At 40.5% G+C, this 16,011-nt stretch overlaps 1 protein-coding gene across 1 annotated transcript in view; it reads left to right on the top strand.

The window, feature by feature from the left end:
* Positions 1-16,011, top strand: part of GALNT1 (polypeptide N-acetylgalactosaminyltransferase 1) — an 83,879-nt gene that overhangs the window by 43,422 nt on the left and 24,446 nt on the right. The window contains exons 4-5 of the mRNA XM_077753801.1: positions 7,046-7,212; positions 12,551-12,758. Of these exons, the coding sequence (XP_077609927.1) occupies positions 7,046-7,212; positions 12,551-12,758 (375 nt within the window). The remainder of the gene's footprint in view (positions 1-7,045; positions 7,213-12,550; positions 12,759-16,011) is intronic.

Here is a 16,011-nt window from a genome sequence, read left to right as displayed (position 1 = left end):
ACTTCAGTATTTCCTGTTAGTTTGATTTATAGTATTTTCATTCTTACTTATTCCTAAGTAGTTTGTAGTTTCTATTTGATTTCTGCTTAAGTTAGGATGACCTAGAAATATATTTAAATATATTTATTTAATATATATTTAATATATTTAAATATTTCTAGGTACATTTCTTTTTGCCTTTTGATTTCCTCACTTTTTTGTTAGTGATTGCTAGATTAATTTTGTTGTGGTCAGAGAACATGATCTGTATACGAACATGATCTATTTCAAATGTGTTGAAGCCTCCTTGGTAATCTAGAAAGTGTTCAGTTTTTTTAAACTGTTTCTTCTGTAATTGAAAATAACATTGTTTAGTTGCTTGTTAACTTCCAGGATTTTTTTTCTGGTTTAGAGTGCATGCTCTATTAGATTCTGATTACATTGTCTTTTAAAAAAAAAAAAACAACACCTCCCACTATGATTATGGATTTGACAGTTTCTCTATTTAAGCAATTGAGTAAAATACTACTATGCCCAGTTTAAGGTGGGATAACTTGGACTTAGGGAGATTAAATGATTTGTGCAAAGTATGGCTAATAAGTGATCCAAGTGAAATCTGTCATTGACAAAACATGTAATCTTAATCACTGCTCTGCCATCACTTTTATGGCTGGATCTTCATTGATCTTGTCTCATTCATTGAATGAGAGTACACGAATAGAAATTGTAGAACCTTGCCAAACATTTCCAGACAGGTGGCCAGCCACCTTAAGAAATATTGACTTGTCATTGGTAAATGATAGTGACAGGCTGAATTTAGTGGATGACAAAGAATACTTTAAAAATGATAGATGAAAGGGACAGAGAAAAGAGAATTGGATTATATGTGTATATATACATATATATGTATATATATTATATACATACCTTGATTTAGAGTAGAACTATTTCCTTTCCCTAAGCCTCAGTTTTCTCATCTGTAAAATTGGGAGAATGCCTCTGTCTTAGGGTTGTTGTAAGGATAAAGTGGGATAATGCATAAAAACTCTTAATGATTTTTCAGGCCCTAGGAGGGTTAAAATAAGTATAGTGGGACTTTAACAGTTGCAAAATAATATAAACAGTAATTATCATGGGACTTCTACATTCCTGAATTATTAGGTATTTGTATGGATTGCTTCTCTGTTAAGCCCAGTCTTGCTGAGATGAACACTGTCCTAAGTAAATTTAATAATCTATTTCCCAAAACACTGCTGAATCACTCACGCAGGCCCTCAAACTAACTCTTAGACCGCATAGTGAAATTCAAGCATTAGCATTAATTCAACATTTCTTTCACTTATAAGAGTGCTTGTTATGTAAGCCATCTTTTAATTACTGTTGTACATAGAGTCCTAAATGAAACCACTTGTGTTTTCACTCGTTTAAAATGAGGGATTTTCATTTAACTCCAGCTCCACTTCAGCATATAACTTACTCCCATTAAAAGCATCAGTCCACTGTGGTAGTGATGATACAGTTTTCAAAAAACCTGCCCATCTCCCCTCATCCTTTCTCAGTCTGTGTTCTCTGCCAACTGAAGCAGTAAGCTAAGGAAGAGAAAGACCTACACTGTGAAAGCCAGAACATCCAGTGTGGAGAGAGCCCACAGAGCCCCCAAGCAGGCAGTAGAGGAGAGCCCAGGTGTAGGCATGGAGGCAGCCAGCCAAGGAGATTCCAGGGGAGGTGGTTTTAAGAAGATTTCATTGATATTATAGTTGATGACTATTTAAACAATTTGTAGAGAGTCTGGGTTTGAATTAGTGACAAATACATAGAAAACTAAGAAAAGAGGAAAAATAACCCAGGGTAAAGTGGTAGGGAATATTGTGCAGAAAAGGGAAAGTATTCACAATATATGAATCAGCTATAAATAGTATTTTATATAGTCCTTATATGAACAGTAAATAACAGTGAACCAAATTTCTAATAGAACTATATTGGAACACTGGGGAGTAGCAAGTATGTGTGTTAGGATGGAGACCAGAGGGAAATAAACCCTTCTGTTCTATAGTAAGTCAATATGTAATATCTAGAAATGAAAAAAAAGTCAGCAAATAAAAATTCAGATCTAGTATTTAGAATTATGGAGGTAAATACCAAGAGAAAGCGGTGAAAAAATTGTGTGTGATTTGCTTTATGGGAAAGGAGAAAATGGCAGAGAGGTGAGAGAACAGCCTTTCAAAACCAGCTTTGCAAAGTCGTTTATTCTTTAAGCTATGTACATGGCCTTGGATCAAAACAAGAACTAAATAATGTTGCCCAGGTAATTTTTATCTCTACAGACATCTCACCTCCCAGGAGACTCACTGCTCTGGCGTAGCACTGCTCAAACTCAGACTGGCTACCGTGGCGGAAGAGGGAGAAGGGAAATAAACAAAAACCCCCACAAAAAAAACAGAGGGGCGACCTTTAGGGCACTCCTTTCTCATTCCTCAGACTGATAGAGCTGCTCTTGGGGCTCTGCCTCAGTGCACGCATTGTACACTTCCAGTTGTGGAGCTGGCTTTGAGTGCAGGCTAGCTAATGCCAGAGGACAAAAGTAGCGAATTCCCCACTGGTTTGGTGGAATTTTCAATTCTGGTCCTTCCCTGGTTGACCTGTTGCTGCTGCTACCATTTACATTTCAGAGTCCCCACAGGAAGCGGCTCCAGGCATTCTGTCCAGGAGTTACAGGTGGAGTGACTTACTCCATCTCTCCTGTAACAAGAAAATACACCCATTTGAAGTGTACGATTCAGTTGCATTTTAAACAGNCCCGAAGATCTCTGGTGTCCATTTGTAGTCACTTTGCCTTCCCACAGTCAGCTGTAGTTACTCAGTTGTGTGAACACAGCAGGTTTCCTTTCTCCTGTCACCAGCTGATGAACATTTGGGTTGTTTTCATTTTCTGGCTACTATGAGTGTGTTGCTGAGAACATTTGTGTAGAAGATAGGAGTACAAGAATGGGTACAGGTACATATGTGGATATATGTTTTCACTTTTCTTGTAGATTCCTAATTGCTAGGTCATATAGTAACCTTGTTTTTAACTAAGAAATCGTCAAAACTTTTCCCAAGTGGCTGCACCATGAACATTCCCACCAGCAAAATGTGTGAGAGTTCTAGTTTCTTCACATCCTCACCAACACTTCTTTTTACCTTTTTATTGTTATAGCCATTCTGTTGGGTGTGAAATGGCATCTCATTTTGGTTTTAATTTGCATTTCTCCATGACCAGTGGTATTGGAATTATTTTCAAGTACTTACTGGCCATTCTTATATCTTTTTTTTTCCATGTTTATTTATTTTGAGAGTGAGAGAGGCAGAGCACGAGCAGGGGAGGGGCAGAGAGAGAGGAAGAGAGAGAATCCCAAGCAGGCTCTGCACTGTCAGTGCAAAGCCTGACGCGGGGCTTGGCCCCAAGGACCGTGAGATCGTGACCTGAGCAAAGTCGGATGTTTAACCGACTGAGCCACCCAGGCACCCAACATTATTTATAATAGCCCCAACTGGGATGTACCTCAATGTATATAAATAAATATATTTATATGTCCTTTAAAAGAATACTATTCGGCAATAAAATATTACCCATTACACTAATGGGTAATATTTTACAAACAATGTTGAAGGAAAGGATTGAGACACAAAAGAATATGCTCTGTATCAGTTGTCCTTAAAGTGTGATCCCGGGACACTAGTAGGTCGTTCAGATTCCTTCAGGGTGCCTGCAGGGTCATCACGTTTTCATAATAATACCAAGACAATTATTGACCCTTTTTGTCTTACCCAGCTAATGCACAGTAGAGTTTGAGAAACTATATGCATAAGGTCCAGCTGGGAAACAGAATTTTCCCAGCAATAATTTGAACAGAGAAAGTTTAATATAACTGATAACTATAGTGGTGGGATTGACTGCAGGGAGGCAAAGACAATTATAAAGTATATCACGGGTTGAGAGTACCAAGGAATGAAAAACCTTGGAAGGGAGCCCCCACCCTAATGCTGGGGTTCAGACCTCCTTGGAGAATGTGCAGTTGCTGCTCACTAGATAGAGGAAACTTACCGGTTACTCCTGGCGATACCTGGCACAAGGTACCCTTCAGAGTGGGGGCTGGTAGGCAGGCCTAATAAGCAGGAAATACACTTTGAAGTGCTTTGAGACAGGAAACCAGAGCCAGAAATGGCAAACAGGAACTCCCCTTTTGGGGTGCAGGAAGCTCAAACTGAGAAGCCAGCTACTGAGGTACCTGGGAGACTTGCTGAGAATCTTCCTGAAGGAGTAGGTGCTGTTGAAACTCAGTGGGGACGGTGCATCTGGGCATCCACCACACATTCCACTGGTGGCCACAAAATGGGAAGGAGAAGAAAAATGAAAGTGAACCAGGAAGGGAAGTCCTTACTTCCTGCAGTGTCCGTCCAGCCCCCTCTGTTAGTATGTGTGCCATGCAGAGCTTTTGTATGCCTCTTGCCAGCTGCAGAGGGGAAATGCTGAGAGGAGCCAGTTACACCGCCACAGAGTAGGCAGTGGAGGGTGTATGAGGAGTGAAGAGACCGTGAATCCATAATGGACGCACACTGTGCCGGCGGTGAATCGTCTCTGATAGCTAGTGTAATACGTGTTTTTGGATTCTTATGTTTTAAAATTTTCTTTTTTAGTTTATAATGTAAATATCAATAGCTATAACCTACATAAAAGTGCTTTGGGATCATCAGTTTTTAAACACATAAAGGGGTTATGAATCACAAAGCTTGAGAACTACTGCTCTGTATTATTCTTTTTAAATAAAGTTCAAAAAAAGAAGAGGAGGAGGCAGAACAACTCTGTAATGCTAAAGGTCCAGCAGAGTGGCAGGTTTGTGAAGAGGCACAAAGGAAACCTGTAGGGTGTTGGTCACAGTCTGCTTCATCTGGGCACCAGATCTCTTCTTCCTGTCCACTTGCTAGCCATGCACATGGCTAACAATACTGTTTACATGCTGCGTATTTTGCCTAATTATCCTCTGGGTCTTGATTTTATTCTTTTGTTTTGGTAAGCCAGCAACTTTAGTCACCTTGGCTGTTTTCTGTTTCCCAGTTCTCCTACAATAATGAGTAGGATTAATTTGGCAAAAGAGATCATATATGACTTAATATGACTCAGTTAAATAATATTTTAAAATATTAATATTTTAAATATTACTTGTTAATAATTAAAATATTAATATTAAATAATATTAACAATATTTTTCTGAACCCCCTTTGCTCACATACAGGCCATTCCTGATTTCAAAGTCCTATGCCAGTAGTCTGTGAGTCAGGCGTTCAGGATGGATCTTCCTATGAAAACATGAGTGTCTGGGCTTACTCACCTATGATGTACCTGAAGCATAGCACGGAGTATATGTATAATCTAGCCACCATTTATAACATAACAGTTTTGATGGGAAGTATTATTTAGAAGTATTATTTAGAATGCTGAGGACACAATACCCTGCAATATCCTTCCCATAGTCTACACACCTGGTCATCTGGGCCTCACCAATGCTGCCTGGACTTGGAAGAAACTGTAGACAGGGCAGCAGGCTGTGTGGTGGCCTCCTAGTGGGGCTTGGAGTGAACCTAAGATGAGGGGCATGGACTGTGATGTGGAAATGAGGCTGTGGGCGATTGGACAGAAGTGAGGTTATTAGTAACAGGTGACAGAGACCACACTGTGAAGGGGGACCTGGAGAATGGTCAAGAGGATGGTAGGGCCTGAAGAGGGATTTAATGAAGGACAATGGACACTATCTGTTTGTCCTCTCTGTGGAGAGAGGAGAGACTGGTGGTGATGGGGCCCTGACAGTAAATGTTCCTTCTCTTCCTCCTCCTTTCAGCCCCTATCCCTCGTCATCTCTTTTCCTTTCCATTTTCCTTTTCTTCCAGCTGCCAGCCAGCCGCCCTAGCATGGGACTTCAGTAAGTAGATTATCATGGCGGCTTTAGAAGAGGGGTTTCATTGGTATTTTTCTTATTTCTTTCCCCTTCTTTCCTTTCTCCACTCACTGGCAAGTGCTAACAGATAAGATTGGAGACACTACAAGGTTTGAGAAGCTTGTGAGAGAGCAGGAAACAAAGGTGGAAATAGAAGCCTGGAGTGATGGTTGCAGTTTGTAGATACCTACAAAAGAGTTACATGTGCATTTGTTAGGAGTGCTCCTGTTCTGAACTGCATCCCCTGGTGTCTGCTTGCTAACTGCGTTTACAGTTCTCTGTGGTGTAGAAGTTTGATCCAGCTAACAAGACTGGAAGGAGAGGTCATGTTGCCCAAGGAAGTGCTGGAAACATGACTAATATGTTGATTTTGTGTGAATATATTTTGGGTGTGTTTGGTCTTCTTGATGATTGTATTTCTAGACCTGGTCATTACTACACGAGATGCATATTGGTATTTCAGCATGGGGGAAGTGAGTCAAGCGTTTTTGTTCAGCAGAGCATGGACTTTGGAGTCCTCATCATTATGTCTGTCCTCATCTCCTCTGTGAAATGTGGCTCCAGATACTTCTCAGAATTATTGGGAAGCTTCTCTGCTAATACCAAATAGTACTCAGTAATTATTAGCTCTCTTCTTTTGTGGAAAGTACTTTTTGTTTAGATTATTAAACTGCATAGACTCGATTCCAGTTTTGTTTTTTTTTTTCCCTAATTGGATTCTTGAGTCGCATTCAGTTTCAGATTGATGATGTAGCCTTAGTACATTGTCCATTAAAATGAATCAACTGAAAACACTGACCAGGAAGAGGTGCCTGATTTTAAGTATACAGTTAACATCTTTAAGATAATTTAAATCTAAAAATATAACTTTAAATAGGTACTTAAATAAACCAAAACTTAAAAATGAACAGTTCCCAAGAGTCCCACCACATACTCTGGTTTCTCTTCAGATCGAATAAATCTTTCGCCTTTTACCAAGAGTCCCACCACTAGAGCAAACTGTCTTTATTGTTCTCTTACCCCTCCTACTCCAGATGCATTGAGTATGCTATTTTAACAGTCACTTTTTATAAAGGCATTTGCTTTGTCTCTAGGTGTAAAACAAAGGTGTATCCCGATAATCTTCCTACAACAAGTGTGGTGATTGTTTTCCACAATGAGGCTTGGAGCACACTTCTGCGAACTGTCCATAGTGTCATTAATCGATCACCAAGACACATGCTAGAAGAAATTGTTCTAGTAGATGATGCCAGTGAAAGAGGTAAATTTTAAATTTTAATGCCATAATATGCTACAGCTTTTATCATTAATGGTTAAGAAACGTCGCTATCATTTTTAACCTAATAATTTTCTACAGACTTCTAATTTATCCTAAGAATATTTGTGGCATTTGGACTCATTCACATATGCAAAAAATTACATCCTTGTGAAAGAAACGTAAAATATTATCTTAATTAGCATTTAACTTGTGTCACAACTTAATCTTGTTTTAAAAAGAAATAATGCTATATAATATAAATATTTATGTAGAACTCCTGAAAAAAACCACATAATTTTGTTAGAATTTTCCCTGTGGGAAGCTGCAGCCATGAGTCCATGGAGAGAAATGAGATGCTCCTTAGAGCCAGGATGGAGAAATTGAGTTCCATGTGTAGTAGGAAGTACCTCTGGCAAGAAAATGGAGTCTCAGCTGGACAAGCCTTAGTCCTCCAGATTCTTCTTAGGTTTTCCCATTTTCTCCATTCCTAGGTTCAGTAATGATCTATGGCTGATTATATAAAAGGCTGAGAAAGGAACTTATGAGAAAGTGGTATGTAATATGACTCTTATAATAAATCTATACCGTGACTCTTGCCCAAATACTCTTCTAGGGAGCTCAGAATTTTTCATAAGCTTAGAATCTCTCCAACTGTCTCATGAGGTACTTGTTTGGGTAAGGTGCATTCATTTAAAGTACCTTGAGCCAACATCGTTTATTTCAAATCCTTCATGGAGATTTCACACCACAAGGTAGCATAGAAGGCTCTGCTAAGTCCCATCTATAGAGAAACCTGTTAAACTGAGACATACCCAGCATTTTCCAGGCTTTTTCCCCCCACAGTACTATTGAGGATCATTGGTGGCCTGTGTTCGTTCCCCCAATATTCCTGTGCTCCTATGAGAAAAATTTGGAAGGAACTACAGAAAATGGCTTCTCCTTGACCAGCCATAGACTTCCTGATCATTATTTCAGCCTCTTGTGCTACTTCCAACTTTCTTGCCCAATATCACTGCATCTACTAAGATGGTTTATCTAAGTATTTTACCTTCTCCTTCCATGACTGTTCTAAATATGTAAATTTAATCACAATCACTTCATGTCTTAATTACGGGGAGTAATTTGCACATTAATAACAATTTAAATCTCACCACTTTGCCAGATTATAGAAGTACAAATAAAGAATAATATATGGTCTACCTTCCGGAGTACCTTACAGCTTGCCTCCTTAATGTAATTAAGGAGACAGTTTATAAACAAACAAAGCATTTAAATAATAGCATAATATGTAATGTAGTTAATATCAACATGTGTGAACTGTTAGAAATTAAGAATATGGCAATTAAATAGTTACTGTTGACAGTAGAAGTGTAAATCCTCATGTGGATAATTGTTTGCCAGGAGATAATTACTCCTTTAGGAAAATTAGCTTAAGTTCATTTCAGCAGCAATATATATGAACATCGGTTCTGCAAGTGACTATGTTTGTTTTACTTATATGTTGATATTTGCTAAATTAAATATTCCTCAAGGAAAGATCTTTTTCCTCAGAAGAAATGAATTGTTTTTCCATTTCCTCCTTTGTATTCTCTAATATTCTGTTGAATGACTGAGAGGGCTATGTGAATAGTACGTTTTTGTAGGATGTGGTCTAATCAAAGACCCATGTCCCCACAACTGTAAAGTGACAAAGTCACATATACCAACTGTATTTTCCACTCCTCACGTAGGCCCTTCTTAGTCACCCAGCCTGTATAAATCTGTAAAAGAAAACGTGGGCAGAGGTCTACTTCATGGCTCCACCCGGGGCTCTTAGTCACCACACAGGGTCCCTGAGAAGTATCCCAGAGCCCTGGCTCAGGGGCTGCTTCTCCCTTATCTGCCTGGAAAGCCTCAGGTGGATAGCTCAGCATTTCTGATATTTGGGAACCACTAGGTATTGTGTCTTTGTGGTTATAATTGTTTGTAGCCCTTCTATCCAGATTGAGAATTATCTAGGGTAATCTTCTTTGGTTCTCTTATTTAGGTGGTAACTGTTAGGCCCAGGAACTAGAGCAAGCTCTGGTTTTATGTAACTCTTTATGTCTGCCTTTTTAGTCCTGAGACACATCCAAGGCACCCTCACTTCTCACCTGGACTAATGACACAGACTAGCTGGTCCGGCCTCCCTGCAGATGCCCTTGACTTCCCATGCATTCTCCACGCTGCATGCACAGTGAGCTTTTAAACTCCTGGCACTTCTGACTGAAACCGTTCCTCTGAGGCCTGTATGCCCGGCCACTGCCTGCATCTCTGCTCACTTCCCAAACCACTCCCTGCCCACCCCATCCCTGCAGCTCAGCTCAGATGTTTACTCAGAATCATGATATATTTAGAGAGGCCTTCCTTGAACTCCAGAGACCAGGCCGTGTCCCTCTGAGCGTGTTTGGGAACACTAGACTCCTCCACAGCTCTCATCAGTTTTAACTATTTATCCGTCTGTTTAATGACCATCTCCCCTGCTAGACTGTATACCCCGTCAGGGCTATGTGCTCACCTCTCTGTTCTCAGTGCCGACAGCACTTATTATATAAACAGTCCAGAATTTAATGAGTGGATGAAAAAATAATCTACCAGTCAATTAATCCTCGCCCTTACTTCTTGTCTGTGCAGACTTCTAATTAGGTCATGTAGCATGCATGGTTTGCTTATGGCCTCAGGATACCCAATTGCACAGTTAACCTGCTGAGTTGTCAGTAGCCCCATTTATTACGTATGAAGTAGGTGCTATAATTATCCCTGTTTTACTGATGAGGCTTAGCATAAACCTAAAACTTGACCTCTTAATGGCTACGTACGTCATATCTCATAACTTCACTGCTGCAGGGTCTGTACTGAAGGCATTCAGGACGAGTCTTTACTTCACGTCAGAAGTTATGTAATTGTCATCTCAGAAGGTTATCTTAAGACCTAGAACTGACACCATGTTCCTAATCTGAGATGGCTGTTGTTGTCCTCATTTTACACAGAAGGAAGCAGAGGTTCCTATTTAGTAGGGATTAGGAGTCAGATTTATTAGACTCTAAATTCCTTGTTCTTTCTATTGCTCTTTAGAGTTCTGCCTAAGATTTCTCCAGTGTTGCTGTAAGCAATGAACCTTCCCCTGACACACTCTCTGGCAGCCTCATACCCCATGACAGAGAGATGCCTGGGGACTCATTTATAGGCTAATGGCTATAAAGATATTCTAATAAACAAGATTCTCATTTATAGGTGACACGGAAGCTTATCACTTAACCCTCTGTGGCTTCATTTTTGTAGAATTAGGCNCACTCCTGGGTTCATAATTCTATATCATCTGTTAGGAAGACACCTATATCTTAACCTTATTGCATGAAGGCCACAAAGATGCCAAGAAAATTTGTGGAATAGCAACTTTTTTGAGCTGCCAGACCAGAAAATCATGCATTTTTCATTTTATTTATAGATAGGACAGAGTATTTTAGCTTTCAAAGACGTGGGACTTGGGAATTAGATTGCTTTGATTCTTAAGACTTTAAGCTGTCTGATATTTTTGGGAAAGTTTATTGGGAGACATCTTGTGTGTGGCACACCCAACCTCAGTTGGTTGAAGCACTAGAATATATACCACACCCTAACACATGGGAGTCCATCCAACTGGACATAAAGTAATTTAAATTTGTGTTAGCTCCGGTGATTATACTATCCTGAGTTATTCTCTGTGTAATTCCTTTCTGGGAGTTCTTGTTGGGGGTGAGAAGATGGGCTTTGAAACCAGGCAGACCTGGGTTTGAATCTTGGCTCCAACCCTCAACACGCTGTGTCACTTTGATCGGTTCATTTTATATTCTAAGCCTTGAATTTTTGTGTCTCAAATATGTGTAATGACAATCTCAAAGGGTTACTGCTTTAAGGATTAAATGATATTAAATTGGTGTAAAGAGCTTGGCACTATGCTAAACAGACACAAAATGATATAGCTACTACTGCCAAATCTTCCTCTTCTCTAGGATGGGTACTGCCCTCACCTTGTTATTCAGAATGGAGTTCTGTCTTTCTGACCCTAAGACTTGCTGCATAAAATCACAGTGGTGACTCAGTAGGAGTTCTACTCCCAGTATTTTACAGATACTGTTTTTAGCCCCAAATACATTAGGAAATATATGAGCAGAAATGGAATCAGTGTTCCATAGTGGGATAGATAGGCCTTTTTCTTTCATAAGTTTCATATCCCTGATTATTTCATTGTTGAGTCATTCCAGTTCAAACAGGCAAGAACCATGTCACCCTGATTTGTCTTTTCCTTTGTGCTTTATAGGAAGCCCTTTGAATTTCCATGTTTACTATTTTAAGAGCCCCTTAATGCATACACTCTGATCCCTGGGAGCTCCCCCTTACTAGAGTCCCATGGGACAGAGCTAGTCCTAGGAGCCCCAGGAGTTCTGTCTCAGGATTTTCCTTCCCTAAAGACATTATCCTCATACCTATCCTGTTGTTGGGGTGTTGGAAAGACATTTGACCAAACCACCATCAGTAGCTTCTCTAGCATAAATCCTATGAACTAATCTTCTCTGAAAAATTCTTTTGCTTTGCTTTGAGGAAGCTGAGACTTTTCTGCTTTTTAAAGTGTTATGTATTTTGGAGGCAGGACTTCTTTAGCTTAGGGGCACAACCTCTATGTGAACACTCCAGGACGGTTGCTGGTTTCATGCAGCCACTTCTTCTCCTTTTCTGCTTTCCCCCCTTTTCCTTCAATTGCTCTTCCCCCGTAAGATGCTTGTCACTTAGACCTACTTGTCTGCTAAGTAGTCCAGCATTTCTCTTCTGAGCTTGACCTCACTCCCTGCCTCCCAGTACAGGAACCATCGTCAGAGTCTGTGGTAAGCAATAAGACTGTTGGTTTCTGCCTTTGATGAAATCCCACAACTGTCTGAACTCTAACAACTGTTATGTAGTCTGTTGTTCTCTCTATTAAGGTCTGGATTTAATGCTCTTGAACTACTTTCTTTCTGTTCCTGATCCTTAAGCATGATTAGAGAAAGAAGAATTAAGCCAAGAGAGGTGTAGGGAACCATGGTGACCTGCCTGGCTTTGACTGAGCCTGCGCCCAAAGGCTCTCCCCCAAGTCTTCCTGTAGGAAGGTAGAGGCATCTCTAGGACGTGCTCTGAGGAAAGAAAAAGGCTCCCTTCTGTGAAATGGGTTTGTGATCCAGAGAGCCTCACTGAGAGTGCTCAGGAAATATGTGTTGAATGAATATTGCACATCAGAATTGCTTTTCATCAGGGTAGCACCAGGTGGGTCAGTCTTTGCATGTGATGTCTCGTTTTGTTAATTTTTCAGACTTTTTGAAACGACCTCTAGAGAGTTATGTGAAAAAATTAAAAGTACCAGTTCACGTAATTCGAATGGAACAACGTTCTGGACTGATCAGAGCTAGATTAAAAGGAGCTGCGGTGTCTAAGGGCCAAGTGATCACCTTTCTGGATGCTCACTGTGAATGCACAGTGGGATGGCTGGAGCCTCTCTTAGCCAGGATCAAACACGACAGGTAACTTCCCGGGGTCAGTGAATTTGCTTTCAGTGTGTTTGTCCTAAACGGTATGGTAAGCTGCAGAATTCTGGATTTTTAAATACATGCAAAAATAATTTCCTCCAAAGTTTGCTTTAAAATACCCATGAAGAACACTCTAAACTAAAAGTGAAGGCAACATGAAGAAATGTTTGCAGTCTTGTTGATGAGACTGGATCAGGAACCAGGTTGCTCAGATGTGTGCATCATACTCTGTTTATTACATGGGAGCAGACCAGAAGCCGGTGAACTCGGGAACGGCAGGATTAAACCCTTGATCGTCCCTGCTGTCCGAGGCTGAACTGGGGCAGGCAAGTCACCTCATCCTTCTCTACTTCCTTACTGGGACTGCAGCACTCAGCCTGTGGCACAGCAAGACGGAGAAGGCAGGTGGAGAGATCAGCACTGCAGCCTGAGGTGCTTAGCTGTGCATGGAAAGGCCCTGTAATCTCTGGCAGTGCAGAAGAGCTGTGGGAGTAATGCACACATTTGTCAGAGAGTGACCTGTCACCTGCCGGTCTCTGCACAGTTCTTGTGTCCCAGGGGAGAGGCTGACCCCGGTCTGCTAGACTTAGATTAGTTGAATTTCTCCTCCCCGTTGCCATTTGAGCCAGAGGCGGTCTGTGCCCACTCCACCTTAAGGTTTGACTTGAGGAAGGCAAACTCATACCAGGTAAGTGAAGCACAGCACACACCATTGCATCTGTTCTGTTTGTTAGCAAATGCTAAACGTACAGCTTGCCCTTTCAGAGATGAATAAATAGGGAGAACCAGCACTGGGGCAGTGAGAAGGTACAGCAGCTTCAGGAAGGAGAGCACTGCCTGAAGAAGAAAGAGAATATCTCTGTAAATTGTTGGCTTTGAAGAGTAGATGACTGATTTGGGAAATACTGGCTTGCATAAAGACCACACATAAGCAAGAGTCTGGGCCCAGGCCCAGGGAGAGAAAGCAGTGTGAGGAGCTGACAGAACTGAAGAGGGCTTGGCTGAAACGACAGCCACAACTTCTAGTTGGGGCTGTATGGTGGGTTACGTGTCCTGAGTACGATTTCTATCTGAAAGAGTTTAAATGCTGGATAAACTATAAAATGCATTTTGAAAGGCATCACTGAGCAGGCACTGAAACCACAAGTTTTGCAAATCTCAAAAGTGAGCTAAGTGAGTGGTCCAAATGCTAAGGCCAGCCCTCACTTGGAGAATTTCTGCCAGACTCAAAGTACACAGAGCCCCTCTGCCCTGATGGACAAACGACGGGAAGATAGGAGACCAGGACCAGGCCCCGCCTGAGGCGGGGAGATGAAGTGCAAACCTGTGCATAAAGCTAAGTTTTCGTGCCGCTGTGTGAGTGAGAATGAGAAATCCCACCATGCCCAAGAAAACTTGCCTGTTTCAACCTTGGTGTGGGGTGGCGGCAGAGAGACAGGATATGTAAACAGAGTGTGGAAAAGGAGGGAAGCAATCCGGCTCTTTATGAGAGTAGTATAACTCTGGTATGAAATACTATAAGGAAGTACATGGAAAGTTATCCAAACCCACTCATGAACACTAACCCCAAAATCTCAGAATACCAGAAAACTGAGTCTACTGGGAGTAAAAAAATAACGATAGAATATATTTTTATTTTTATATGAAAAATATGTAAAAGAACATATCATGACTAATTGGTTCACTTTAGTATTACAAAACCAGTTCACGTAATATACCATTCCTAAAACTACAATTAAAACCCTATCAGTAAAAATCTGTGATCACTTCAGTAGGTACAGAAAAACGTGTTCATTTATGATTAAGGTGAACATCACTTATGATTAAAAGTACTTCATGAACTCTTGGGGCGCCTGGGTGGCTCAGTCAGTGGGGCGTCCGACTTTGGCTCAGGCCATGATCTCACAGTCTGTGAGTTCAAGCCCCACATCAGGCTCTGTGCTGACAGCTCAGAGCCTGGAGCATGCTTTGGATTTTGTGTCTCCATCTCTCTCTGCCCCCCTTCCCTCCCTCCCTCCCTCCCTCGCTCTCTCTCTCTTTCTCTCTCTCTCTCTTAAAAATAAACATTAAAAAAGTTTTTTTTTAATAAAGTATTTAGTGAACTACTATAGAATGGAAATTTACTAATCTCAGAAAGGATGGCTTAAAAAAAAAAGCCTTAGCTGGCAAACATCATATTAATGGAGAAAAGTTGAAAATGTTTTTTAAAAGATAAAAACATTCTTATGATGCCCTGAATTAACTACTTCGCTCAGTATTAATAGAAGCCTTAAGTTTTGCAATAATATAAGAAGTAAATGGTGTATGGATTGGAAACAACAACAAAAAAAGTGCTGTTAGTTGCAGATGATGTCTTAATGGGAAAAAAAATCTTACACAAAACAGAGATAACAGTTTAGCAATGTTGCCAAATATAAGATCTCTATAGAACAGCCTTCTCCACTTCTCTATAGAACAGCCAGCAAGGAATAGTTAGAAAATAAAATGTAAAAAAAAAAAAAAAGATCCCATTTACAATAGCAGAGGAAATAATAAGCTATAATTATTAGCTTAGGTATAGGAATATGCTTAACAAAATATGCCTAAAATAGAACATTTGAAACTTACTGGAAATTAAGTGGAGAGGAGGATAATAGTCATGGATAGAAAGGTTAAAAATATCAGTTCTCCCCACATTGATCTAGAAATTCAGTGCATTTCCAGTTGTAATCTCAACAGAATTTTCTTGGAGGAACTAGCTGATTTTAACATTTATGTGGAAATGCATATTTTAAAAAATAGGTAAGATATTCTTGAAGACTAAGGATCAACAGTGCTGACACTACCAGATATCAAGACTTATTTTGAGGCTATATTAATTGTGGCAGTGACATATTTTTTTTTTAATTTTTTTAAATGTTTGTTTATTTTTGAGAGAGAGAGAGAGAGAGACAGTGTGAGCAGAGAAGAGGCAGAGAGAGAGGGAGAGACAGAATCCGAAGCAGGCTCCAGGCTCTGAGCTGTAAGCACAGAGCCCTGTGTGGGGCTCGAACTCACGAACCGTGAGATCATGACCTGAACCGAAGTCAGACACCCAACTGAGCCACCCAGCCACCCCTGGCAGTGACATATTGATGCAGAAATTCACAAATAAATTAGTGAAACAGTAATGTCTGGAAACCATCCCATGTTTATACAGCAACTTGACTTAGGACAGAGGATGCCTTGTTAATTACAGCAGAGGAAAAAAAGACCATCAGAGAGTGCT

This window comes from Crocuta crocuta, unplaced genomic scaffold (assembly GCF_008692635.1).
Source record: "Crocuta crocuta isolate KB4526 unplaced genomic scaffold, BGI_CrCroc_1.0 scaffold231, whole genome shotgun sequence".
Taxonomy (NCBI): domain Eukaryota; kingdom Metazoa; phylum Chordata; class Mammalia; order Carnivora; family Hyaenidae; genus Crocuta; species Crocuta crocuta.
This window is presented reverse-complemented; position numbering and strand designations above follow the sequence as displayed.